This window comes from Oryza glaberrima, chromosome 2, assembly GCF_000147395.1.
Source record: "Oryza glaberrima chromosome 2, OglaRS2, whole genome shotgun sequence".
NCBI lineage: Eukaryota > Viridiplantae > Streptophyta > Magnoliopsida > Poales > Poaceae > Oryza > Oryza glaberrima.
The window spans coordinates 12,363,181-12,390,237 of NC_068327.1; the positions used below are offsets into that span (position 1 = coordinate 12,363,181).

The 27,057-nt window shown below is 43.0% G+C and overlaps 2 protein-coding genes across 3 annotated transcripts; one reads left to right on the plus strand and one right to left on the minus strand.

Annotated features, from left to right (window-relative positions):
• The first annotated feature begins 1,605 nt into the window (after positions 1-1,605).
• Positions 1,606-9,611, plus strand: LOC127763266 (protein MEI2-like 5). 2 transcript variants are annotated; one of them, XM_052287915.1, is made up of 16 exons: positions 1,606-1,904; positions 1,985-2,059; positions 2,449-2,492; positions 2,569-2,709; positions 2,784-3,247; positions 4,648-4,806; positions 4,887-5,003; positions 5,148-5,299; positions 6,172-6,263; positions 6,365-6,700; positions 6,926-7,042; positions 7,129-7,291; positions 7,382-7,466; positions 7,547-7,615; positions 8,067-8,246; positions 9,105-9,611. In XM_052287915.1, exons 3-16 carry the CDS (start codon positions 2,459-2,461, stop codon positions 9,201-9,203), a joined length of 2,208 nt encoding a protein of 735 aa, XP_052143875.1. In that variant the 5' UTR covers positions 1,606-1,904; positions 1,985-2,059; positions 2,449-2,458; the 3' UTR covers positions 9,204-9,611. The 2 variants fall into 2 exon arrangements, with proteins under 2 accessions (XP_052143875.1, XP_052143874.1); XM_052287914.1 differs by having other exon boundaries at positions 1,607-1,904; positions 6,365-7,042.
• A 10,078-nt stretch (positions 9,612-19,689) lies between these two features.
• LOC127764293 (uncharacterized) lies at positions 19,690-23,405 on the minus strand. The gene is made up of 6 exons (XM_052289150.1): positions 22,934-23,405; positions 22,607-22,819; positions 22,333-22,509; positions 22,000-22,224; positions 21,787-21,915; positions 19,690-20,266 (listed from the first exon to the last, which is right to left on the minus strand). The coding sequence occupies exons 1-6, from the start codon at positions 23,048-23,050 to the stop codon at positions 20,033-20,035; spliced, it is 1,095 nt and encodes a 364-aa protein (XP_052145110.1). The 5' UTR covers positions 23,051-23,405; the 3' UTR covers positions 19,690-20,032.
• Between the last annotated feature and the right edge of the window lie 3,652 nt (positions 23,406-27,057).

Consider the following 27,057-nt stretch of genomic DNA (forward strand, 5'->3'; position numbering starts at 1 on the left):
CTCCGCTCTCGGTGCTAGCAACGGCGACGCCCTTGGGCGTCGTTCACCTTCTTGAAGGCGTTGCTACTGGAGCCCTCGTTCAACTCCACTTCAAGAGTTTTCTCCGGGTGAAAACCTAGATTCGTTAGGATCGGACGATGTCGCCGTTCTGTCAGCGTAACCTTCTTGAAGGCTTCATTTTAGGAGTTTATCTCTTGTTGGACGGCTGTACTTAGGTTCAGTTTGTCAATGTCGGGGTTTTTGCCGGTTTTCCTTTAATTAACTGTGCTCTTGTAAGGTTTTTGGGTTCGGTTTCCCTTATAAACTAGATCAACTCTCTTCTTCTATAGTGAATTGCAGGAGCTCCCTGCCTGTCCCCTCGAAAAAAAATCCCATTAATTGTCTCCTTCCTACATGTTGTGCCAAGATCGTTAATTACCTCGCCTTCTAACGGTTGTCGTCACACCTATCATGCCAAGCCACCAATAAATGAGGATATGGCATGGATGTGGTGTTGCCCATTCCTTATTGGCTCTAACCAGCCTAAGGCGTGGCCGCACACTCTTCCATAACCTTGACCATCGCTATCATCCACCGCACTCCCATTATCAGCTAGTTTGTGTCTATAATGACTTTTTGGGTGGCTCAATCGAAATCGATGAGTGATGACGATAACTAAGATTTGATGAAGAAAATATTAACGATGTGAGTACAACTAAACCAGACATTGCATTACACCTTAGCGGCCAATATACCACTCTAATGTTTTATTGATCATGCTAGCACATATCAACCTTATTCTTATGTATCCAACTAGCTTGTTTTTGGGCGCACACACACACATGCTGTTGTCAACTGCAGAGGCCGCCTTCATCTAGATCTAGCGATGTAGTGTCGCCCTTGTCCAATGCTTTAGTCGCTGTTTTCTACATTACTCAACTCTATTTTCTTCTGTTTTATATTGTCCAAGGCAAAATCTAGCCACGGTGCAAGCATAGTGCCTTTTGCACTTTATTTCTCTATGGACCGCCTCCATCCCTCAAGTTACCATATCTTCTATAAAGCTTGTAAAGGGATCGATGATTCCATAGCTTCTCTAATGGTGAGATTTAACTTTAAGGGTTGAAGGAAATTAAACGAAACAAATTAAAGATATAAGAAAAAGACTAAACGAACCTATTTAGTATATTCACAGTTGTTCTATTTACTTGGAGCGACTCCTTTTTTTCCTCTTCCCTCTAAGATTCACTTTTGATAGCATTTTAAATACTCTCATGAAACATGGGTTACCACTTGGACCACATAATCTCATGAAACATGTGTTATCAGTTGGACCACATAAAATTTGTCATCTTCTGTTCCTTTTTATTGACAACACTTCCCACATCTACGCAATCAAAGAGATAAACACTATCTCTTCATTTTTTGCATAGTAAATCAATGAAGTCATTTGTACCTACATTAAAAGCTATACCCCCATTGATGACCTAACATGTGTATACTTCCAAAAGAAGGCACATGCCACAGCAAACGTCCCGCTTTGCAGCCGCTAGAAAAGGGCCTGTGACAGAAGATCCAGGAGGTTGGTGGAATATCCCTCGCCTCACTTCATCTCTCCCCCCCCCCTCTTCCTCTCTTCCTGCCTTCCGCTCCCTTCTCTCTCTTCCCTCTCAACTCCTCTCTCTCTCTCTCCTTCGTCGTCTCCTCCTCCCCCTCTGCTCCTCCCCTTCGTGGCGCCTCCGGCTTGCCGCGCGCGCCCGCCCGCCCGCGCCCCACCGGCGCGAGCCGAGGGTACACGAGGAGTTCGGCCTTTCCGGTTTCCGGTTGTGTTGTGAGGAGTGGCGGCGGCGGCGGCGAGGCGGCGACGAGGCGACGCCATTGCGGGGTGTGGCGCACACCACACCCCCCTCATCGCCGTTGGACCGGTAAGCTCTCGGACCTGCTGGGATGGAGTGGGGGATTAGCAAAAAAGTTAAGGAAAGATACCAATATCTCATATTCCCAGGCATCTCTGCGTGTGATTGTGTCCGAGAAGAAAGAGGAAGTCGTCGTGCGTGCGTCCCCTCGGCGTCGACTGCTGGTGAGTTCGCCCGCCGCCTGCGCAGATTTCCTCCAATTTGCGTTAACCCCTTTGCTTGTTTCTCGTCTAGACATGGGTCTTCCTCTTAATATTTGTGTTAGCCTTAATAATACTAATAAGTTTGTTTGTTCCCCAAAAAGTTTGGGGCGTTTAATTGAACCCCCTATGCCCCATGTTAGATCCGCCTCTGATACGGTTTGCAAAGATGAGAAGTTATGTTTCCCTTATTTGGACCCTATTGATGTCATTCGTGGTGATAGTAGTACTAGGGTGGTTGACTGGTTGTGGTCCTGTTGTTTCTACTACAATTGTACTATATGACAAGGGATTTTTGTACATCATGAATTGTTGTAAATCAGCATTGACATCATTTTGATTCTTTTTTTCAGTATTGATGCGATGGAGCAGCGTGAGGATCATACCAAATCATCAGGTACTTTAATACCACTCTATAGGTGATGAAAATTTTGCTATACTCTAATCCATTTAATATTTATGATGTTGTACAGAACCTGCATTCATTCCATCCAAAAGGACTCATCAGATGAGAAACATATGGGCATGGGGAGGTCCTTCAACTACAGTCAACGGATCAAGTGACGCGGTCTTGTTCTCCAGCTCGTTGCCATCAGTTCTGCAATTTGGAAAACGTATGGAAATTTTCTTTTCTGTTAAACTACGATCAATTCCCATACATGAGCTCACATCATGGTGTCTCATGCAGTGCCAGGTAAAGAAAGGGAGTACAATGCTCAACCAAAGGATGATATGTTTCCCATGATGAAGCAGCCAGGCACTAATGCTAGAGTGGCTGACCCCATGGATGATGTAGCACAGCATTTGATTGGAAATCTGTTACCAGATGATGAAGAGCTATTGGCTGGGGTAATTGAAGATTTTGATCATGTTAAACTGAGAACCCAAGTTGAGGAATCAGAAGAATATGATGTTTTCCGCAATAGTGGGGGTATGGAGCTGGATATTGACCCTCTGGAAAGCATCACCTTTGGTACAGCAAAGGCTAGCCTTGTCAATGGTACTGGAAGTAGCACTAATCAGTACAGCATCCAAAATGGTGCTGGAACAGTTACTGGTGAGCATCCTTATGGTGAGCACCCGTCCAGGACATTGTTCGTTCGGAACATTAATAGTAATGTTGAAGACTCAGAACTGCGCTCATTGTTTGAGGTATATTCGTAAGTCCATGGAGGCTTAATTCTGTTGCTTAATGTTCTGCATAGTATTTTCTGGTAAAATATTCTTGAAATCTAGTTATTTAACATACTTTGTGGCTTCATATTTCTCCTAGTAGAAAAAACTATCAGCACTCCACCAAGACAAGATGCTATCCTATGAGCTTTGATTGGATTCTAATATGCACATGCATTTCATGTCTTCACTGTTGTCCTTTTCTTTGGGCATGCCAACAGACTGCAAGCTGTTCATGTAGAGAAGCATGGTTACGCTACATGTTATGTTTACTTAACATTTTCCTGGTTATCCCTCTTATCATATGATAATAAACAACAGTTTTTATTGTATTAGTAATTTAAAACTCATTTAAGTTTATCCAAACAAACTAATACCTAAACTCATGCCTTAGTTCATTATCCTAAAAAGATTTTATTGAGCATATTTCTTTGATACTACTGTTATTACATGACCCAAGTAATACTGTGTTGAAATAGAATAACTCAGACGAATACACAGCTATAACTTGGGTGCTGATTAGTCTAAACTTTCAGAGATCATAACGTGGCTATTGGCATGTAGCATAGATGAACCTTTATTTTGTTGAATTTATATTACTCAAAACATGTCTGAAGTCAGTTGTTGTGTTATCTCACAATAAAATCTTGGTTGTGTCAAACAAACTAGCATGCAAAAACTTTTCACTCCACAATACTACAAAAGCATTATTAGTATTATTCTGTTCCGTTTATTGTTTGTTGCAGTTAAGCTTAGGGGTTTCTTCTTTTCTTTTTTTTATACACATAGAAATGCAGGTCTTTAATAGTAACCTTTAGGGCATGTTTGGAAATTGGGTTAGGGAAATGTTATCCCACCCTCCAAATATAACTTTTAATCTTAGCTATCCATTCATCTCACCTCATTTCATCCCAACCTTCCATTCATTTCCATTTCTCAATCCCACCCTTTATAACCCATTTATCCAAACGCACCCTTATAGTTTAGTCTAACATAGTAACATGTTTATATGATAACCATAGGCGCTGAAAATACCATTTAACAAACATTCCTTTTATAAAATATTCCATGGTAATAAGATCTCTCTTTAGTGAATTAAGGCGCTACATTATTGTATAATAACTGAGGATTACTGTCTTAAGAATGGAGAAAACAAAATAGAAAGTAGCAAGGTATTAGGGCACTTCCTCTGTTCTCAGTTCACATTTTGTTATTATAAATCATGGAACCAGTTTGTAATAGCTTGTTATAATCTGTCTCAATTGAATTTGCAATTTCGTGTAGTAAACCTTCCACTTTTCATTTCATTAAGGTTATTATAACATGTACGTATATTTTATAGTAATTATTATTGCTTTGCTAAGCATACTTATTTTCAGCCATTTGGGGATATTCGGTCCATGTACACTGCAACAAAACACAGAGGATTCGTTATGATATCTTACTACGATATCCGTCATGCAAGAAATGCGAAGACTGCATTGCAAAGTAAACCATTAAGGAGGAGGAAACTTGACATTCACTATTCAATTCCCAAGGTCAATACTTTTGTCAGCTATTTTAATATATCCTATTCTCAATATCATTCTCTGTTGATTTATTTGATTTTTCTTCACAGGAGAATCCGTCAGATAAAGATATGAACCAAGGAACCCTGGTGATCTTTAATCTGGAACCAGCTGTTTCAAATGAGGAACTCCTTCAAATTTTTGGTGCATTTGGTGAAGTTAGGGAGGTAAAAAGTGTTACTCTGTACCTCCTAACTATTCAATCATTGTGCACCGTATACTTAGGAACCCATATATCCTTCTAGAAAGCTTTGTTAAAATTAACTTCAACAGCATGTTTTACATAATTTTGTGCTTTACGCCTGGTGCAGATAAGAGAGACACCACATAAGCGACACCATAGATTTATCGAGTTCTATGATGTTAGGGCTGCAGAATCTGCCCTCCGTTCATTAAACAAGAGTGACATTGCTGGAAAACGGGTAAAGTTGGAACCTAGCCGTCCTGGTGGAGCTCGCCGAAGGTCTGTATTGCTGTACATCACATGTCTTTTGTGTTCGCTAAATAAGATTGTACCATAGCTGCTTCTGTGATTTGCTTGGTTGCATGCTGTCATAGTTTTTTTCGCTGAGATGTTGATTTTGTGACTTATTTTTGTTTGTTCAGTTATTGCTGAAATTCTAGATGATGTTTTAGTGTGCATTTAACTTTTTATTTAGCATTGAAAATTACTGCATGTGGGCTGGCTTAACATATGTACTTTGAATCCCCTAACTCCTGTTGTACATAGTTACTCACTCCATTGGAATTTGTTAGGTTAGGCATGTTGTACCTCAGCACAGAGTTTAAGAAGGGACATTAAATGACCAGATTACATGGTATTAGTGTTTATGCATGCATGCACCATAATTCGTAGTACAGAAAGTAATGGGTCAGGGTTGGAAAATCTACGGAACTTTTTCCATGTCTGCTGTGTGCCTTACAATTGTCAAACTAGAAGAGAAAAAAAATCAAACCATGCTGAACAAATTTTGATGGAGGGAGTATTCTCTATGGTCTGTTACTTGAATGGCCTTTCTGACATCAACATCTAGAACCATCGGACTGAGAACTTCCTGTCACTTGTGTCCTAAGGAGCTTTGTTAATTTTTTATTTGCACTTCTGTTATGCATCATGTTATCTAGTATAATGCATGTTCCAAGTTCTGTGTCAATTTGTCTAGTGATGTTTCAAATGACAATATTCTTGATTGGTTGTTGAGGGGAAAAAAATCCAATTGTGGATTCCTCTATTATCTGTTTTTGTTATGCATTTAACTTTCACTTGTTTGGTATTTTCCTTTACTGTCTACAGAGTATTGCACATATTCTCATGGTTGTATTCTTGTTATGCAGTTTTATACAGCATTTTAATCACGAATTTGAGCAAGACGAAACAAAGCATAATTCATTTCAGATTGGTTCACCTTCTGCCAACTCTCCACCAAGTATTATAATATTTTATAGCCCTTAATCTACATCATTTATTTCCTTGTTCTCCTATGGTTATATTATTACATTTGTTTTAAGTGTTTCAATTTGTTCTCAGGTTTGTGGTCCCAACTTGGCAGCCCAACAGATGAAAATAAATTAAATGCACTCAATGAAACTGCATTTAATGGGGGAATGAGCCCTTTGGGCAGTAACCATCTTTCTGGGTTCTCTTCAGGATATCCTCCCATGAAATCACCCGTTGGGAAGAGCTCCTATTGGAATAACCGTGCTGACAACATATTCCATGGGTCACCAACTTTGCACAATTCACGTTCGTTTCCAGAACATCATGGTGGAATTATAAGTGCCAGCCCGCTTGTGTCATCCGCAGCTTCGTCAGCCTCTACTGCATCTGGTTTTACTGCACTGACTGGAACATCATTTCTCTGGGGTAATAACAATAACTTAAGGGATCATGGCCAGCCTTCATCTATCCAATCTCAAGCTCTTAGCAACTCACTTTTTCCCAATAACCAGCCACAACGCCAGAGTAATCTGTATCAGAATCTGCGTGGTTCCTTTGGGGCATCCGAGCACTTCTCCCAGTTTAATGTTGGGTCTGCCCCATCTGTTTTCCCTTTTGAGAGTAATTTCGGCTATTTCTCTGATTCCCCAGACACATCTTACATGAGACAGGGAAAGTTTGGCGGCACAGGCCCCACACGTGTTAGTGGAAGCCTCATGACGAACTTTGGTGCCTATCCCCGCATTAATGTTGCTTCCATGCAAAACGGTAAGAAATATTAGCTTTTTTAATGATGAGCACTGATTTATGAGAATTCGTTTGTTTTTAAATCCTCCTTTTCAATAATATTTCAGGTTCAGTTGGTTTTGAAGGTCTGCTTGACCGTGGCCGAAATCAGACAGTTGGAAACTCTGGGTGTCAGGAAGATAGCAGAGTGCAATATCAATTAGATTTGGAGAAGATCATTGCTGGTAAAGACACCAGAACAACGTTGATGATAAAGAACATACCAAACAAGTATGATATTCTTGAATTAATTGGCGTAATGCTCTGTTATTACAGTGTCATGCGGTCTACTTTTGTTGCTCATGTTTTACTAAATTTTAGGTATACATCAAATATGCTTTTGGAAGTAATTGATGAAACTCATGAAGGGACTTATGATTTCTTCTACTTGCCTATTGATTTCAAGGTATTTTTTGTATTTTCTGGATTATACACTTCTCTGTAATATTTTTGCCTACTGCTGATTGTTGAGCTTCAATTCTGCAGAATAAATGCAATGTTGGCTATGCCTTCATTAATATGGCATCTCCTGGTTATATTGTATCTTTCTTTAAGGTTATTTCTTAAGCTCAACCTCTTTTTACCTTGTGTGTGGCTTTCTTTGTATAAGGTTATTCCTGTTTTTATAGCTAATTATTGTTTCTTTTACATTTTAGTTTTCTTATGCTTTGAACTCTGATTTACCTTCACACCTATCTTTTGTAGCAATGTTATATATCTATTATTAGCTCTTTGCAAATATCCATCTTTGTATGGAAAATTGTAGTCAATAAGAAGCTTTCGATCGAAGTAAAAATTAGAGAATATGACTGAGGCAGAATTTACCACTTGATTTGGACTATAAGGATGTGAGCTAAATTTTATAGCTTTTGTATTACTGCTAAGAATGCTCAATATTCGCCTTGTTTTTAGCTACCACCACATGGATTATCTTATAGAAATTGATTACCCACTTAACTTTGTTGCTTACATTAGATTCCAAGCATAAGTGTTTACTTTCTTGCAGGCATTTGCTGGTCGGAAATGGGAAAAATTTAACAGTGAGAAAGTAGTCTCGTTGGCATATGCTCGAATACAGGGGAAAGCCGCACTTGTAAATCATTTCCAGAATTCAAGCTTGATGAATGAAGACAAGCGCTGCCGCCCTATGCTATTTGATCCCAAGCATACTGAAAACAACAATCAGGTAAAAGAGAAGTGTTTCAATCATTTCATTTTATTGTTGGTAGTGGCAGTTAGAAATTTTTAAGTTAGACATATTTCCTGCATAAAACAGTTTTCTATTCCATTTCCATCATTTAATACTAGGGTGTACACAATTAGTTTAGTTTATTCCATTTTTTAGCTCTTACTTAACCCTTACGTTCATAATACATAAAATACCATTTTACCTCTTATATCAAATAGTGAAGTGCCTTAACAACCGATCGTGACAGTAGTTCTGGAGCAGTTTTACTAGAATGGTTAATGATGATACTGTCATTGTAAAGAATGATGCTGAACTAGGTAAAGGTAAATAACATTGATCCGGAAGGATCACTTGAAATATCTGAAGCTAAGTCTTAGATGAGCTGGATATGAACTGAGGCTGTCAATTGGATCACTCCATTAGATGCACGACAATCATTCTTAACTTTCAGATTAATTAGGTTTTATATTCACAGATTTTTCAGGCACATGGATAGTTTATAGCCACTGAAAAAGTACACTATTACTGGCTTAGTTTTCCTTTTTTCTGCTTCTACTTGGTCAGTGTACTACCTAGCATTTTTCTATAAATAATATTATAGTTGTGCATTTCACTTGAGTTGTTAGGATTGTTTTCAGCGCAGTGAATTGGAAGCTCAATGAAATTTGAGAAATGGAAATTTGTTTAGCTATTTATGTGTTGCTGTTGGTAATGCTACAGTACACATTTCATTCTATGCACGTTCTTTTTATTCTTAACTATTTTTATTAACATGAGATAATCACTTTTCCATTTTTGTTTCTTTTGCTGCTTACTAACAAGGTCTTGTTTACTTCCGTGTCCATCTTTGCGCAGATCCTGTTGAACGGAACATTTATCTCCATGGCCCAGCAAGATGCCACACAAGAAAGGCGTGACCTCCCTGAAAACCCAAGGGAAGATAATTTCAGTTAAAAGATTCAAGTAATCGGCCTACCGGGAGGTTTTTCTGAAGGAGGCTAATTTATCTGCAGTAGACGCTGACTGTTGGATTGTGAAATGTACAAAACAGAGAGAACTTGATGCCGCATTTTGTTGGTTTGCATTGACGGTGATGCATGGATGCAGAAAGCTCCCAGATGATTAGGGGAGTAAAAGTGTTTCCCTTTTGTGTATATAGTCTTAATGACAGTGGAAAGGTTAGATTTATGAAGAAAAAAGGTTAGGTTGAAGGCGACAAAAGGCTTTACTGTAGTTGTGAACAGAAAGGCAGAAAAGTCCTGCTTTCTGTGCAGTGCTGTAGTAATTCCCTCTTATCTTCCTATAACTCTAGATTTTGTTAATATGCAAGAAAAAAGAGGGGGAGGGCTCATATTATGCTTATCTTTTCGCTTATACTTATCAACTAAAATTTGAATTTTCAATTTTAAATTTAAAGCTGATTTGGGGTTTTCATTATCGAAGTTTATTCTTTTAGATTGCTAAAAATATACTTATATAAAAGTTTTATTCACAAATTACTTTCTGTTTGTAAATGTCATTTGTCTTATTCCACAAATATTCTAATGGTTGTGCGTTCACCTGCTTGTCAGACGGCATACAAAAGCCTCGATTTGCATGGTCCAGCGAGCGGCTTAACGAGGACAACGTTTTGTTCACAAGTGGAAGTGACATTCGCTGGGATTTTTTTTAATATAATGGGTAAAACTAAACCTCTATAGTAAATGTGGATATATGCAGCGAAACAATATCCACCCAACTAGCCTTACAAAGTTTATTATTATTATTTTCTAGAGAAGGGTTTTTTTTAACTGACATCTATATCTAATCGCATATACAGTCTTTTTAAATTGGAACTTAGTCAATCTGAAATTCGCTCATACGAAGATTTGAACCCTATGAAGATTTGAACTCAAAATCTTGTGGTGCTACTCAGGTCACAGCACAACAACCATTAGCCTTAAATACAACCAAAGTAAAATAAACCTAGCCAAAAGAAAGAAAACAAAGTCTAAGTTTTTAATCGCATCCTACCGTTCCAACAAAGATTTTAGAGTGATTTATGCAAGCCATATCTACAATGATCAATTGTTTTCTATTAATGTTTACAAGGTTACCTAGATGTATTTCTCCTTGGTGGTTTGATGCATACAAGTTGAGATCAAAAGGAAGCACATGGTTGGCACCTCCCTAGAAATCACCTCCAGGAAGCTCATGGTTGGCACCTTCCTGGAGATCACCTCCAACCTGGTCATCCTCCTGATCAGCCACTGCTTCATTGAGGTTAGGTATAGCATGTTCATCTCCATCATCTAATGCTATATTTAGATCTAAAGCCATGGATGTGTTTTTGCAGAGCTATGAAGGGATAAAGTGGGAGGGAAACTTGTGTTTTTGCAGAGTTATGAAGTGATAAAGTGAGAGGGAAACTTCTGATTTGAAACTTGTAGGATTTGTTGTGGTGGGGTGTGCTAAATTTGTATTACATCCCGCTAATGAAGTGGCGCTTAACTCTTCATTCAAATTATTTGGCACCTTGGCGCCCTGTGTTTGCCTGTGTGTTTGAGTATGGAGTACTACTCCTATTTTATTAGTGTGTGGCAGTAGTAATATTTTATTTGTACCTAATGATTGGGTGTACTAGTACTGAGGGTAGTTTAGTTTTTTGCTCTTTGTCCTAAAACTACCTTGGGCTTCCAGGAATCCCTTCTTTCTGGGACGGAGGGAGTACGTAGAAAACGTACCAGCAGAATAACAGACCAATCATACTATTACTTTAAGTTATTTGGTTGATTGTTGACCGATGCCGTTAAAATTAAACTAGTTTAAAACCCAATCAAACTAAAAATCGAACCAAACAAATCCAACTTCCTTTTCTTCTCAAATTTCCCCTCCACTCTTCCCGTTCGGCCAGCCATCGCAATCCAATAGCCAGTCGGCCAGAAATAACATGCTCCTGCAAGAATGCACCAGGTGTAAATGGCATGCTCCTGCAATAACGCACCAGGTGTCTAGGACTCTAGGTATAGACATATATTACCACCGTCCTAAAATATAAGAATTTTTTTCTATGAATTTGGACAAACAGTTATCCGTTATCCAGATTTATAGCTAAAAATATTTATATTTTGAGACGAAAGGAGTAGACAGCTAACCCACTAGAGATCTAAACTCCTTCCTATCCGTATATATTTTAGGACAGCAACACCAACAAAAACAGGCCATCATGAAATCCATTCAGAATAGTAATAATCATTGAATAAAAGGACTAAAGGAGCCTCTCGTCTCCACACCGATGATCCATCCTAATGGAGAAGAAAGTGAGGATGCGGGTGGTATTGGTGGTGCTGGTGCCCGTGATGCTGTCGTCGAGCCTGCAGGAGGCCTACGCCGGCCGGAGCAGGTCGCCGGGCACCAGCGGGCTTCCTAAGGGCATTCACAATGCACCCCGCTGGCATTCGGCCTGGGCGATCCATGTAGGCATTCAGCCCAATATCGCCGCCACGTCGTAGCATGGGCCCACAAATCGCAAGCGCGTGTGACCCAAATTGGTCACCCGTTCTTCGGCGCTATCGAGACGGCGCGGCGTGGGGAAACGAGGGCGCGGCGCATTGCTGAGGCGTGGCTTCGCCGCGCCATTTCTCCCGTGGCGATTTCTCCGGCAATGTCCCCAAATCGCCCTCGCGCGCGCGCGTATATTCTCCTCCCGCGCTCGCCCTTCCCTCCCGCGCGTGTGCCGCAACTTTATTTTCCTCTCCTGCGCTTCGCCTCTTCACGCCGTCGTCGTCGCCCTTGCTGCAACGCCGGGAGAAGGAGCGCCGCGCCCGTCGCCGTCACCCGTGGACCGACGCCGGGAGTAGGAGCACCGCGCCCGTCGCCGTCGCTGTGGACGGAGGTAGGCCTCATGTCAAACCCTAACCCCAGAAAACCAAACTCTGATGTTTTGATTTTTTTTTCCCCCGCTCATAAGTGTGGTTCAAACCCTAGGTGGAGATGGATCCGGCCATGGCAGCTTCTTTCATTCGTTTTTTGCAAGATCCGAACCTGGCGGCGGGTTTATCTCAAGCTTCCAGCCAGCCATCTCCGTTCCCCACACATCCTGGGTTCCCCTTCCAGCAGGCAGTGTTTCCCCCCTTCTGCACGCAGCCGCCGGCACCTCCAGGTCCACCTCCGTCGGCCCCAACCACCACACCAGCACCGGCCGAAAACACCACATCTCCCCCAGCCCCAAGCATAATTGGTGGGATGGCAACGTCGACGAGGCCGTCTGCACGGCGGCGCTGTGTCACGGCCTCCCCAACTGTTGCTGCTGATCCAAAGAGGAGGTACTACACACATGAAGAAGACATAAGGCTGGTATGTTCTCTTCATCTTTTTTGCATTTGTTCAATCACAGTATACTAGTGTCAATTTGTGAATTTTTTTTCCAAAAATGCAATTCGGTCATAGTTAGTGGAATGTTGTGCTAATTGATAGTAGAGAAGTGAACTCTAGATTTAGAGGTGACATGAAACAAATAATGCACTGAAAATTATGGTGTATATGTGATGGCTGTTTTGGAAGGTGAGGACTGAGGAGATTTAGGATTGTTCATAATTGTTATATATTGGACTGTACGAAAAGAGTATGGTAGCTGTCCTAATTTTCTTAAGTTTGTACTGCAAAAACCATTAATTTAAGGTAACATTGTGTAGTGAATTTTATAAGCTGTTTTTGGGTGATGGTAGTCAAAGGTTGATTATGGATTCTGCAAGTAATGTATGAGTACGTAGTTCATTTGTAAGTGAGCAGAATATAATAAGTACTTTTAGTCTGATGTAGATTAGCTTTGGCAAATTTTTGTGTCAAAAACTTATGCAGTGGGCTGTTATGAGTTGTTCCCACACTTAGTATGGGATGTTTTGGTCCCAATTTCAGATTAACAGGTGCAGCTAGGGGTGAAATCTGGTCCAAAATTCTTGTGTTGACTGATTAGAATCGAGCATTAGTAGGAGTAAAAATATTAGTATGACGTAGATGGTCCTAAGATCATATTTTAATGTTGGATAATGCTTAAGTGAAGTAATGTTTGACGCTGGTTGTCAAAATTTATATCAGTTCTGCATTAGGCCATATGACGCTCAGGATTTATTTTTTTGGAAAAAAACTAAGGTTGTACAGTTGATGTGGGATGCAGGCTGTCAATAACAGATTTACTATTTGCATGTTTCACAGGTCTCGGCGTGGCTAGAGAACTCTACTGATCCTGTAGAGGGGGTGAACAGTAAGGGTGAAACTTATTGGACAAAGGTCACGGAGGTTTATAACCAGACAACACCACCTGACAAGCAGAGGGATGCCGCCTGCCTGAAGTCACATTGGCACAAGACATCGAGAAAAGTGGCTTTGTTCAATGGGTGCTACATTCAGTTGAGGGATAACAAAGTGAGTGGTCGAAGCGACGAACAACTCATGGAGGAAGCTTTGCAGCTTTATATCAGCCGGTCAAATGGGAAGCATTTCAAGTTTGTCCATTGGTGGAGGGCTGTGTGTGACTCACCCAAGTGGAATGTGCATGCCAAGAGCTATGGCAATGGTGCAAGAAAGTTCACCCCTGATCTCAACATGAATGCTGCCCCAACGCCACAGCAGAGGCCTATGGGAGTTAAGAGGGCAAAGAAAGCAATGGGGCTAACTCCAGAGGTGGCCCAAGCAACTATGGAGGTCAGCCAACATCTCAAGTCCCTTGTTGATGCTAATGTATCTCAGAAAGGGGATGTAGAGGCTATGAAAGAGTTCCAACAGAAGCTTTCCGATCAGAGAGTGGAGGCTGCCAACCTGAACCTCCTAGCTGCCCAAGAGAATAGGCGGTCCAAGCTCATTGATCAAAGGAGCAAGGGTATGGAGATGTTCACTCAGCTGCTGCAGGTGGATACATCTCTGATGGAGCCATGGGCTAAGGAGGCTCATATGAAGGCAGTAACACAACTGTCTGCTCAGCTTTGGGGTGGTGGGGAGAGCCCCCATGTGGACTAAGCATGCTGCCCGGTAATGTTCTTGCATTGTTATTTGATCATGCATTGTTATTTCTTTGACATATTAATTATTTCTTGCAGGACATAGCACGTCAACCCTTAATTGTTTTTTGATCTTGAATAAGGCAAGATGGGCACCCTGTTTTTTGGTGGGATAGCTACTACATACATGGAGATATGTGTCGGACAGGAGGGTTTTCTTTTTTTTGGTGGGATACTTGGTTGCATGGCAATATGTATATTGTCATGGCAAGGTGGACTGCTTTTGTTGGTGGCATAGTTGGTTGCATAGCAGGAGGAGGATGTGATGGCACGGTGGTCTTTTTTTTTGGTGGCATACATGTGCACAGCGGGAAGGAATATATAGATTGTGGATTTGGATGACTGTTCCATACAAGTAGAAACTATAGATTGGTGTTGATGTGCTCCTATTAATTCTCTATTAATGCATAACTTATGTTATGTAATAGACTTTTCTAGTATTCAGACCTTGTCATATGTAGTGCTAAATTTGTCTTGTGCTCGATGCTTTGGATTATGGACATTTGTCACTTCCCAGTGGACCGTAAACCTTGGGTATATAAAAGGCAACTATTAGTTGGTTGCAGCTGTGTGGGTGTTCTTGGTTGTGGTTGTGGTTGTGGAATTGGCTGGATATCCCGTGACTTGATGTTTGGGTTGAAGGTATCAGTGCATATTTGATCTTTTTTTTATCTTCGTTGCTGTGTACTGAACTTCTGTGTTCTGATTTCATATGGGATACCATCGTGTACGACTCATTTGTAATCCACAAGTTAATTATATAAAATTGAATGTGTTTTATTTATTTATATTTGAATATTTAACATTTGCATGTTATATTAAATAAACGAAAATGTCACTGCTCCTATTTTTATCTGTCAATCATCATATCCTTTCCATATGAAATTTTATCATGTTAAAAGAATTTTTGTTTTGACAGTGCCCTTATATATGAAAGAAACATCGTTGGCTTCACAATGTCATATGAATCTCCTGAGGACGATGATGAGTCTGGCTATGTTGATCCGGTTGGCTTCACAATGTCATATGAACCTCCTGAGGACGATGTTGAGTCTGGTTATGTTGATCCGGCCGACCTATACACAATGGACGATTTTTTGGCTCAGCAGGCACACTACAATAATGTGGTATCTCAAGTTGCTTCCAACCTACAGTCATTGTTTCTACCTTCAACATCGAGTGCACCCCGTTCAACCCGAAGATATATTATGCGAGATCGTGAAGCCCATCATGCCATGATCTGGAATGATTACTTCTCCGATAACCCAGTTTTTACTCAGCAACAATTTCGCAGACGTTATCGCATGAACAAGCCACTGTTTCTTCGGATTATGAATGCTCTAAGTGAATGGGATACTTACTTCACCCATAGGGTTGATGCACTCGGTCGCCATGGTGTCTCACCCCTTCAGAAGTGCACAGCTGTCATGCGGATGTTAGCATACGGTGCATGTGCGGATGAAACGGATGAGTACTGTCGAATTGGTGGTACCACTGCATATGAATCACTCGACAGGTTCTGTCGAGGGGTAATTGAAATATTTGAACCAGAATACTTGAGGAAGCCCACAGTTGATGATGTTCAGCGTATTCTCCAAATGCACGAAGAACGTGGGTTTCCAGGAATGCTGGGGAGCATCGACATTCTCCAAATGCACGAAGAACGTGGGTTTCCAGGAATGCTGGGGAGCATCGACTGTATGCACTGGAAGTGGAAAAATTGCCCGAATGGATGGAAAGGAATGTACACACGGGGTGATTACGGTACAGCAACAATCATCCTTGAGGCGGTGGCATCTTGTGATCGGTGGATATGGCATTGTTTCTTTGGTGCGGCAGGATCCAACAATGACATTAATGTTCTGAACCAATCCAATATTTTTACTAATGTACTCATGGGTACATCAACCAGGGTGCAGTTCACAGTCAATGGACATGAATATAACCTTAGTTACTATCTCGCCGATGGAATATATCCTGAATGGGCAACTCTTGTCAAATCGATCAAGCATCCACAGTTAGAGAAGGACAAACTATATGCACAACGTCAAGAATCTGCGAGAAAGGATGTTGAATGTGCATTTGGTATATTGAAAGCACGTTTCAAGGTGGTGGCAACTCCAACAAATTTGTGGAAGCAAGCAGAAATCTCCAACATAATGACGGCATGCATCATAATGCATAATATGATTGTGGAGGACGAAGGACACCTGGGCCCATTGAATATACATGAGTTTGAGGGTGACTATGAGATTGAGCCCCCGGAGCATACCATCGGAACACCTGTACCAATGGCTGTACTGATAGAGCGTGATTTAGCTATCCACAATAGAGGAACGCACAATCATCTAAAACAAGATTTGATTGAGCACATTTGGGAAAGGTATGGTCCTCACTAGACCGTGCTGGATACGTACTGCCACTAAGGATTCCTTTCACCAACTACTATGACATCTTAGGTTAAGGAGTCCATTGTATCCCATATTCCTTTACAAAAGTCGTTTGTATCAAGCATTTGCTTACAAACCCCTGTATGTAGGAAGTAACATGCTATCGTAGACTTAGAGTAATTAATATGCTATTGTAGACTGAGTATGTCATATGCTATCGTAGACTTATACTTTATTTGCTTAGTACAAAGGTACTGTATCCATGCAATTGTAGACTTAGAGTTAACTGTATCCATGTTACAGTAGTAGTTGAGTTTATTTTCTTTTTACAAGCAAACTGTATCCATGAAGCTAACATGTTAGCTCTCATAGGCATTGCCACTGTATCCATAAATAAAAATGTTGGCATTGCCTTGTAAATAAAAGATTGAGTTCATTATCTTTTCAGATTCCATTAGCACAGCTCACTTAACATAAAAATAAGGGACCACAAACATGTGCTCAGATTGCAAATGAAATTACCAAAGCATTCCAGATTAAAAGACTGTCTCCAATTTCATATTTTCCAGATTAAAAGACTGTCTCCAATTTCATATTACACACGATTAATAGGACTGACCAAATTCAGATTACACAGACATAAGTTTGAAAGGTTTAACATTTGGTCATGCATCCAACAGCCACCAACATACATACATTAACCATCCTATCATCCAAACTAACTACTACTACTAACTGTGGAGGTAGCCCAAGCATCCAAAAGTACTTGCTATGGTCCATCCAAAAGCACATAAACCCTTCACTAACCTACCATTAGTCCTACCTAGCTATTTATGTGTATTATTTAACCACCATCATCCAACTCGTCATCAGGTTGCAGTGGCACATGGTACTCCAACTGTTGCGAACCAAAAAAAAACATGGCACTGAAGTTAGTGAATCATAAACATCTCAGGTTGTTTGCTCCTGCAGTCATATACAATACTGATGAGAAATGTAGCATATGTGCTTGCACTGAAAAACATACATGCATATGGGCTGCAAGTATTAAAAATACAAGCATTTTGAGAACACATTTGTGCCAAAAAGTGCTCAGATAACTGGAATTTAGAGTTTACCTATGCTTTGTCACTAAGCAAAGTACAAGGATGTCAAGCACAAATATGGACTGTCAGTTCTCAGAATATTCACATTTTTTTAGCACAAACAGCTAGTTTTGAAGTTTTGAATATTCACAGTTAGAAGATGCAATTGCAGGCTTGGAATTAATCCTTTAATTGATCAATCCACCAGATCACAGGATCCAAAAGGGAACCACCATATGGAAATCATAACAGTAATCCCAAAATGAATAATTGTACGTTCTAACTCCGCTAATAAAATTTGGAGTAGGCAAACTTTCGATATTAATCATGAACATCACACCATAATATCAACATACAACAGATAGTTTGTACATGTCTGATAGTTTAATGGCATAAGTACCTACTGCAGAAATATACACCAATTTCCCAAATTCCCCGACATCGGCTTAGTAATTTTTTTCACTACTTTGATAAAGATATTTCTCATAGCACTACATTCATTCCATGGCACATCAATTATTCACAATACTGCCAATCATCTCAAAAATCAACACCTAAATTGTAGATGTGGAGAGTTACAAATTGCATCCAAAACTAGTACTAATATTCACCAACCACTAACCTCAGTCGCTCTTGCTGCAGCTGCCGGCGGATGGGCTGTCGTCGCCAGTGTTGCTGCACGCCGGTAGAGGCGCTGGAGCAACCGACGGTGGAGCCCCATAGCTGCTGCTGCACATGGTGGCGCTGGAGCGGCCGGCAGTGGATCCGCTAGTGCTGCTGCTGCCAGCGGAGGCGCGGGAGCCATGGCCGGCGCTGGCTCCGCTAGTAGGTCTGCTGCCGGCGGAGGCGATGCCGCCGCCCGTGGTCCTGCTGCCGGCGGAGTCTCTGGAGCAGCCGGCGGTGGAGCCGGCACCCAGACAACCTCCTGCGCCTCCATTGGGGAACACGGCGACGCTTCATCGGAGCTTCATCGGCACCCTCACACGCGCCGTCGCACGGGAGATAGCGAGCAGGACGCCGGGAAGAGGAGGAATCAAGGGAAGAGGGATGGAGGCGACTCAGTTGGCGGCGAAGCGGGAGTGCAAGGGTTACATGAGCAACTCGGTTAGGCGATTTGGAGGAGACAAACGCATCAGGCGGGGGTATGAAGGTAAATTCACGTCACTGCAAAAAACTGGGCTACGAGGCCACTCATTCGTCTGGGTCACGCACTGTGGGCCGAAAAGCCTGCAGCTGTGTCTTGCCATTTTGTATACTTTGATTTTTAGGCTACATTGCATTGTGGACTATGTGACCTCAACTGTTCCTAAGTCTACATGGCATCTGAGGCCCAGCAAAATTTGTGACGCATTGCTAATGCCCTAAGGTCGTCATGGGCTGCAACATCCTCGGCAAATGCGACGCCGGCGACAAAACCGGCCTCGCCAAGGTCTTCAACTTCAACTTCGGCCACGGCTGAAACCAGCCACCGGTTTGGACTAATCAGGCTGACTCTGACGGAGAAGATTTGTAATCAGCGAATGGTTAATTAAATGTTAACTATATCACACTTAAAAATAGAATTTTTTTGAAATTTTTCAAAAGATTTTTGTTATATTTTTTTTCAAAAATCACACCTAAAAATCATGTAGCCAAAAGGGCTCTTCAGAATGTAGCCAAAATAAACCTAGATTTATTATGCATTTATCAAAGTTTGGCAAAAAAAAATTAAATGTATGCACATTTTTGGCAACTTTATAAAAAAAATGGTATGGTTTGAAATGACATTAATCTAAACATCCCAAAATATCAAAAATCCCAAAATATCAAAAGAACGTAAACATTGTTAATTTCGATGATGGAATTTAATTTAATCTAGCCTCTAAATACGATCACATGATACCGTTATATTTGCGGTGAATATTTTTCTGAGCCTGTGACCAGTAAACTCTTGGAACCAAACTTTTTGTTATTTATTACCACATAACTTTTGCTTGTCTCTGTTTGGTCGAGTGATACTTCTTATTCTCTATCGGTAACTTTTTTTTTCCAATCCCTGTATTACATTACAACAACCAAAACACAAACCAACCCTCCAAGCATTATTAGCCACAGCCTCGATACCATAGCAACGAAGCATAGTGACTCAATACAGAAAGTACCATAAGAGATACTTCCTCCGTTTTACAGGTCATTCTAGCATTTCCCACATTTATGATGTAAGTCATTCTAGCATGTAGAAAATGATAGAATGACTTACATTGTGAAACGGAGGAAGTACTACTTATCTTCTCCTAGGCACTAAACCTCTCTCTGTCGTGTGGAGCGTTGTAATCGATGTTAGGGCCTGCAGGGATGATCCCGTAGGGATTTATGGACGGATGGCTTCCATAGTAGTGCTTTCTTATGTGCTCCATGTTAACCGTGCTGCTGATGCCAGGAATCTGGTAGATGTCCTTGGTGTAATTGAACAGATTGGGGTATTCCCTGAGGAGCCTTTTGTTGCATTTGAAGTGGACAGCATAAACCTGCAAAAAAATTGCTTAGTCTGTATAAGGGGAAAATGACTTGTTATATGCATATTAGTACAAATCAATGGTTTATGTGTGATAATGATTACAATTTTTATTATTAGATATGTGATCTCATTTCAAGATAAGTTTGCAAAAGTAGAATGCTAGTATTAGTATAGATTAGCTTGAAACATCCCAAATAAACAATAAAGTGGGAAGTGACAATTGGAATGACAAAGGAGATCAGCAAGAAGTCGAAAAGTTCTCTGTTCAGCAAGCACATATGAGGTTCCCCATCACATGGATGCAGAAATGATGCATTGTTCTGAATCATGAAATGTTATAATGATAAAATATGATGGTTGCATTCTTGAAAAGCAAAGCGTAAAGCCTTCTCTCTGAAAATAAATATGATGGTTGGTACAATGTTCCTGTGTCCGGAATTTGGACATTTAGAGTATTTAAAAGAATATGATTAATAACAAACACGAGCAGCCCAAGTGAAAAGAAAAGGTGGTGTTTAGCAGATAACTGGCAAACTCATGTAAATAGTACTCCAATTACGGTATCACCACTTGGAAAAAGGGAAAGTTTTGGTTGCTGCAAGTATTATCCCCAAAGAGAACATGGGAGGGAAGACAGGAAAATGTTGACACGCACTCAAGTGAATTACTATGTTTTTCAAAAAAAAAAAGTATATGGACATTATTTGACTGGTGATCACATATTGACACAAGTTAACATCAACAAGTCCTTGTTGGATTAAAAACAAATCATTGTTGGGTTAAGATTTAAGATTTACTATTAATTGAAAAAAATGTTTATACAAACTACAAACGGAACACAGAGTGGTCATCAATTAACCTCTAAAAGGGGTACAATGGTTTTCTGTTATTGTTTGACAAGTGTCCGCTAAATAATTAATGAGATTAATACTAATGTAGAGCAGTTCTGCAACTATAGAGTTGGATAAACTTCAATAGAGTATGTTCGGTATGTTGGAATAAGAATCTCAGTACTGATCTATGTTGCAGCCCTCAAGTAGTAATAGATAAAAAGAAAACTTGCATCGACTCAATTTGCATGTCCCCGTACAATCTTTACATAAACCAAATGCAAAAATATCCTGGAATAGACCTGCATATGAAATGTCCCCATTCTTTATAGGCATATCCGCATATAGCCAGCTCTAGAGACTACAAAGATGAAGCGCTATGTTCAACTTTATAGTTTTCAGAATAAAGCAGCAGATACTTTTGGACTCAATTAAGGGGAAGTACACTCTACGCAGCATGGTTCCTACTGCTCTTATTATCGTCCAGGATTTGAGATCATACTAATTGCTACCATCACAAGTAAGATATACAAAACCGAACAATAAAATTGGTAAGACTTCAGCACAGTCAAAACTAAATATATTGACATAGTTCAACCTACATATAATAGCATATACAAAACTAGCATGATGCCAAAATATATTGTAGTTCATGATAAGACACTCGGATGTTTTTTATCTTCCATGAAGAGATCCATACCTCATCAAATCTTATAAGAGTTACAAACAAGCGAACATCAGCTTCTGTCAACTGGTTGCCACATATATAACGTTGCCTGCTTAGAATTTCCTCACATTTGTCCAGAGCCTCATATAATCTCGTGACAGCCTATGTGGAAGAAAAGGACATGTCAACAACAGGAACCATCCTATTTGACCAAATCCATTTCAAAGAAACCACAAACCAATTTACCTCATCATATGGCCCCTGTTTCTTGGCAAAGCCACATTTGTACACGCCGTTGTTTATCACATCGTATACCAACTCATTGATCTCATTGACGGAGGTTTGCAAATGAGCAGGATAGAGATCCAGGTCAGGATTCTTTGCGATCTCGTTGAACTCAGTGTTGAGCATTCGGATGATCTCTGAGCTCTCATTGTTCACCACAGTCTTGAGCTGCTTGTCCCACAGAACCTGAAAGGCAACACAACAAAATGACAAAGATCAATCCAATTGTTCATAGGAAATGTGAAGAGGAAATTCTTGAATCCGATCCCCAGGTTCAGAGCTCAGGCGACTCACCGGAACAGTTGGTTTCCCGATGTAATTTGGGCTGGCAATCTCATATAGCTCCCTGATGGTCTTGGCTCCGTTGAAAGGATCCGGGTCTGCGCCGGGCTCTTCGTCTCCGGTGGCCGGAAAAACCCACCCAAGATGGTCGTCCGTCTCCCTGGTCCTCTCAAAGATGGGCTTCACAGACTACACACAGAAGAAGAGTCAATGAATTTCTTCTTCTTCTTCTTGTTCCCCATGGGATGAGAAAGCGAAATCGAGAATGGATGGATTTGCTGCTTACGGTGAAGCCGATGGCGTGGTCGAGGCCCTTGAGCTTGAGGTAGGCGAGGCAGCGTGACGCCCAGGGGCACGCGTAGGAGACGTAGAGGTGGTACCTCCCCGGCACGGCGGGGAACCGGGCGGAGCTGTCCCTGGAGATAGAGCTCCGGAAGGTGGACGGCGACCGGTCGAAGGCGCCGGCGTCGGTGACCTCGTCGAGCGCCGACCGAGCCATCTGCGCCCAACACCCACAGAGACCACTCTCCAGAGCACTGATCAGATCACGGATCCATCATCCAAGAAACATACTATCGCGAGAGCTTTGCCAGTGAGGAGTGAAGCGTCTAACCTTGACGGTGGTGGAGTTGCTGCCGGTGGCGGTGGAGAGCGTCCGGGCGGCGGCGGCGGCGGAGAGGCGGCAGGGGAAGACGAGGGGCGACGAGTGGTGGGGAAGACGAGTGAGCATCCGACCGGGAGAGATCCTGGGATTCGAGTATACGGAGGATTAGTACTACTCCATATTGGAGCAGTAACTACTAGTGAACTTTGTGCGGGAAAGCGGGCAGGTGGTCACGGGGGATGGTAGTTCCAAACTGGTAGTTGCTGTTGCTGCTTGATGGATGTGGCCGGGTTTTATGGGCAGGTGCGGTGGCGGGTGGTGGGTTGCCTGGAAGGAAGTTCCAGTAGTGACGTAATGGCGGCGGCAGCCGAGCGGCGGCTTTGGGATGGTGTGGTTGGACGATGACGAAGCAACCCAACTTCACCGGAGAGGAGAGGGGCGGCGGCGGCTGGGGTCTGGGGATGGAGGCTGCGTCTGACCAGAGACTGGCCACGTCAACAGATCACCTGTTAGAATTAGAATCCCCCTTCGTTTGACAGGTCGACTTATCCGAGAAGACACCCAATTAAGAGCATCTTTCCCATTCTTAAAGAGATATCATAAGGTACTATAAGATACGAGATACCACGAGATACCAATCTAATCTAACCATTGATTTAATAGGGGTAGGATCGTCTAATGAAAATAAGGTGCCCGTGCTAATGATCCGTTCCTCGCCGTTGCATCGAAGCTTCCCCGGCGCCGCCGTATCAAGCCTGTTCTCCCGCCGCGGCGCCATCGCATCGACCCCGGCGCGACTGCCGCCGCAACGAGGCCGCCGCGGCCGCCGGCGCATCGAGGCCGCCGCGGGCGCCGCCGCCCTCTCATCGAGGCCGCTGTGCCTGCCGCCGTCTCGAGCCGGCTATTGGCTAGATGCTTATTGCTTAATAGAATATAACAGTAATTAATCGATCCAATAACCATAGTAAGCAAGAGTAACAACGAAGTTTTTTTCCACCAAAAATCAACACCAGTATATTTGTACCACGAAAGAAATAGGTGGGTGAGCTATTGAGCTTCGCTGAAATTAAAGGACGGGAAGTCAGTTGTGCAACTGGCAGCATCTTCTAGCCCAGTAGCCCATGAGCGCAGCTGGGGGGCATCACCGAGCTTCTGACCACCACCGCCGAGAGCTTCGCCGGACCCCTGATCTTTGCCTCTTGAGATTTCATTAAGATCCTAACTGCCGCTGGCAAGAGCATCACCCTGATATAAGCGCCACCGTCGAGAGCCTGGCTGGAGCTCCTAGCGCCGCCTTGGGCAACGCCGATCTCCTGACGGCGCCGCGCCGCCTGGGGCTTTGACGATGCAGAAACGAGAGGCGAGAGCATCATGGAAGAGCATAAACGCGATAGTACATATTTACTCTTTCAATCTACTCCTGCACGCGGAAGGAGTGGTACCCCCGTGCAAAGTAGCGGTACCGCTCATGCTCGACCGTTTGATCTTGCTCATCGAACGACCACGATTTGGTACCGGCCACTCTCAAGGACAGTAAAAATCCTTCCCAATTAACGTATAACGTATAATTAGGGCCCTTTTGAATCGCATGATTGAGAAAACGTAGGAATAGGAAAAACGTAGGATTTTGATGGGAATGTAAGTGTAAAATAGAGGATTGCAAAAACGAAGGAAAATCACAGGAATGACCGTTTGATTGAACCGTAGGAAAAATGCAGAAATTGAATGAGAGAGATAGACTCAAAGGAAAGTTATCAAGAGGTTGAAGTTCTTGCTAAATTTCCTCCAAAATCTCTATAGGATTGTCCATTCCATAGGAATTTCAAAGGATTGGATAGGATTCAATCCTTTGTTTCAAATGGCTTCTTAGGAAATTTTCCAATAAGATTGAAATCCTCTAAAATTCCTATGTTTTTCCTCCAAATCAAAGGACCCTTATCTGAGAGGAACTATTAGAAATTTACAAAAATGATTTGTCTGAATTTTTATTGAGACTTCTATCTATGCTCTTCTAAACTACCCTAATGGTGATTGTGAGTGGTAAATCTGCTACCACCTACTATTTACAATCGTGTGAATCTTCAAGTAGTGAGGTTGGTAGACTTATATCCCTTTCCCAAACCCAAGCCAAAACGTTTGTTTTAAAGTGAGGTACAAAATAATAGCAATTATGATCTGAAGATTATTTTTCAATGGGTTTTCATTTTAATTTTCGAGGCTTTAAAGTGTATGGTGTGTGTTCTCTTTTTTAAGTTCTTTTTTAACGCACGGATATACCCCTAAGTATATAAATATATTTAAAAAACATATTGTTCAACGGTTAGAAAAATGCGTCCATAATAATCTGCTGGTACTAATTGAATCCTTGTTTTTGAACGACTCGCATAAGGCGGTGCGAAGTTTTATTGATAGAGCAAGAGAAAAATTACAAGATTACAACCCTGGAAGATCGTAGCCAGGAAAAAGAAAAAATATACCACCACCCACACATCGGCAGCGCCAACACAACGAACAGGAGAAGACTAGCACTGGACCGGCCGCCGCTAAGCGTGACCGACCGCCGCTAGACCAACAAAGAAACACGGCCGAGATCGTCCAAAACCCAATCCTTACAATCAACAGAGAGCCTCGCTCTATCCAAGTCTCCAGGAATTAGGGAGAAAGGGTGAGAGAGAAGAATGGAACTCCTCCCCCCTCTAGGCCCTCTAGCCTGGCCAACTTGTAGAGACTAGGACGCCGCCACAAGAGGATAAAATCTAAAGTGAGCTTGCACCAATTGGTTGGTAGGTTTCGGCTAGGGGATGCCTAAACGACGTCACCAAAGAGAAAAATAACGGAAGACACCACCGCCATCGTCCGTCAAGGTCTCAGAGAACCGAGACTGGGCTTTCGCCCAACATTCACACATGAGGGATGAAACGGCACGACAACGCCCTCAGGAGGGGAATCACGCTTCGAGCGTCATTGTTGTCGGCCCGGCTGAGGCCGAGCTGAGTTTTCACCATCCGCTCACCACCTGCGAGTCCACGTCTGATGCCCTGATGCTCTACCACCATCCAACCTCTGCCGACATGTAGGACCACTGCACCGGCGCCCCCTGCCGGCCAGCCTTCGTGCACTGTAGACTGCACCGCACCCACCAGCATCTCCTCCTCCGCCGCCGCCGGCTGCGCCTCCTCACGCCGTGCCGGCCTCCGCTGCCACCGGCCGTGCCTCTACGCACCAAGCTGGCCTCCGAGCACTCCTCTCGCCGCTGTCGTGCCGGCCAAATGTGGTCGTCTGCCACACCTCCCCAGCTAGCCGCCCGTGGCCATCCGTGCCTTGCCGTCACCCATTTCCAGTCGTCGACACCGCGTCCACACCCACCCCTCTCCTCCTTCTCCACCGCCCGACACCTTCCCAGCCCCCACATGCAGCCACCGACAACCATCAGCCACCGTCGCCAACCGTTGGCGCAGCAGGCCGATGCCACGTTCATAGCCGTGACCACCGCCGCCACAAACCGCCCGGCCAGATCTGGCCATGCCCGCCACTTGCCGCCGCAGCCATGGTCGCCATCGCGGTGCTCGCCGCCACGACCTCCTTGTCCCGCCGCCAAGCGGCGTCCATGCCGCCACCGCCAAACCGTGTCCACACCGTCATCTCCTTCGCCTCGACACCAGGCGGCTACCTTGAGTCCGTCCCCGCCATCAACTCCACGCCGCCAAGGCCGCCGCCGACGCCGCCATCTCACCGACCTGGTTCTTTGCCGCCCGGAGCAACAGATCCGGCCATGGGGGAACAGGATCCGTGCATCCTGGCGCCGGATCTGGACGCCGCCGTCGGTTCTTCCTCTACGTCGGCGCCTGGCCCTGAGCTCCATCTTGCCGGCACCCCGACCGCCTTGACCGCGAGCGAGGGAGAGAGAGCCCCGTTGCTGCCATGCTTGTAGCTGCCTGGCTTTGCCGGCGGCGGCTCGGGCAGCGGCAAGGCGGGGGAGGGGAGGAGAGGGGCGGGGGGCGGCGCAGCTTGTTTCGCCATCCGCGTCGCCCCCGGGGCAGAGCAACCGGGCGTGAGCTTCACTAAGGGTGTGTTTAGTTCACGCCAGAATTAGAAGTTTGGTTGACATTGGAACGATGTGACGGAAAAGTTGA

What these genes read in the sequence shown, in the direction of transcription:
- LOC127763266 (XM_052287914.1), top strand. Translation starts at nt 2,459, where the DNA reads ATGGAGCAGCGTGAGGATCATACCAAATCATCAG. An exon ending in TGTTGCTTCCATGCAAAACG is followed by an intron (nt 7,043 to 7,128) that starts GTAAGAAATATT and finishes ATAATATTTCAG; the next exon opens with GTTCAGTTGGTTTTGAAGGT. An exon ending in ACTTGCCTATTGATTTCAAG is followed by an intron (nt 7,467 to 7,546) that starts GTATTTTTTGTA and finishes TCAATTCTGCAG; the next exon opens with AATAAATGCAATGTTGGCTA.
- LOC127764293 (XM_052289150.1), bottom strand. Translation starts at nt 23,050, where the DNA reads ATGCTCACTCGTCTTCCCCACCACTCGTCGCCCCTCGTCTTCCCCTGC. An exon ending in TCGGGAAACCAACTGTTCCG is followed by an intron (nt 22,225 to 22,332) that starts GTGAGTCGCCTG and finishes GTTGCCTTTCAG; the next exon opens with GTTCTGTGGGACAAGCAGCT. An exon ending in CTCTTATAAGATTTGATGAG is followed by an intron (nt 20,267 to 21,786) that starts GTATGGATCTCT and finishes ATTTTTTTGCAG; the next exon opens with GTTTATGCTGTCCACTTCAA.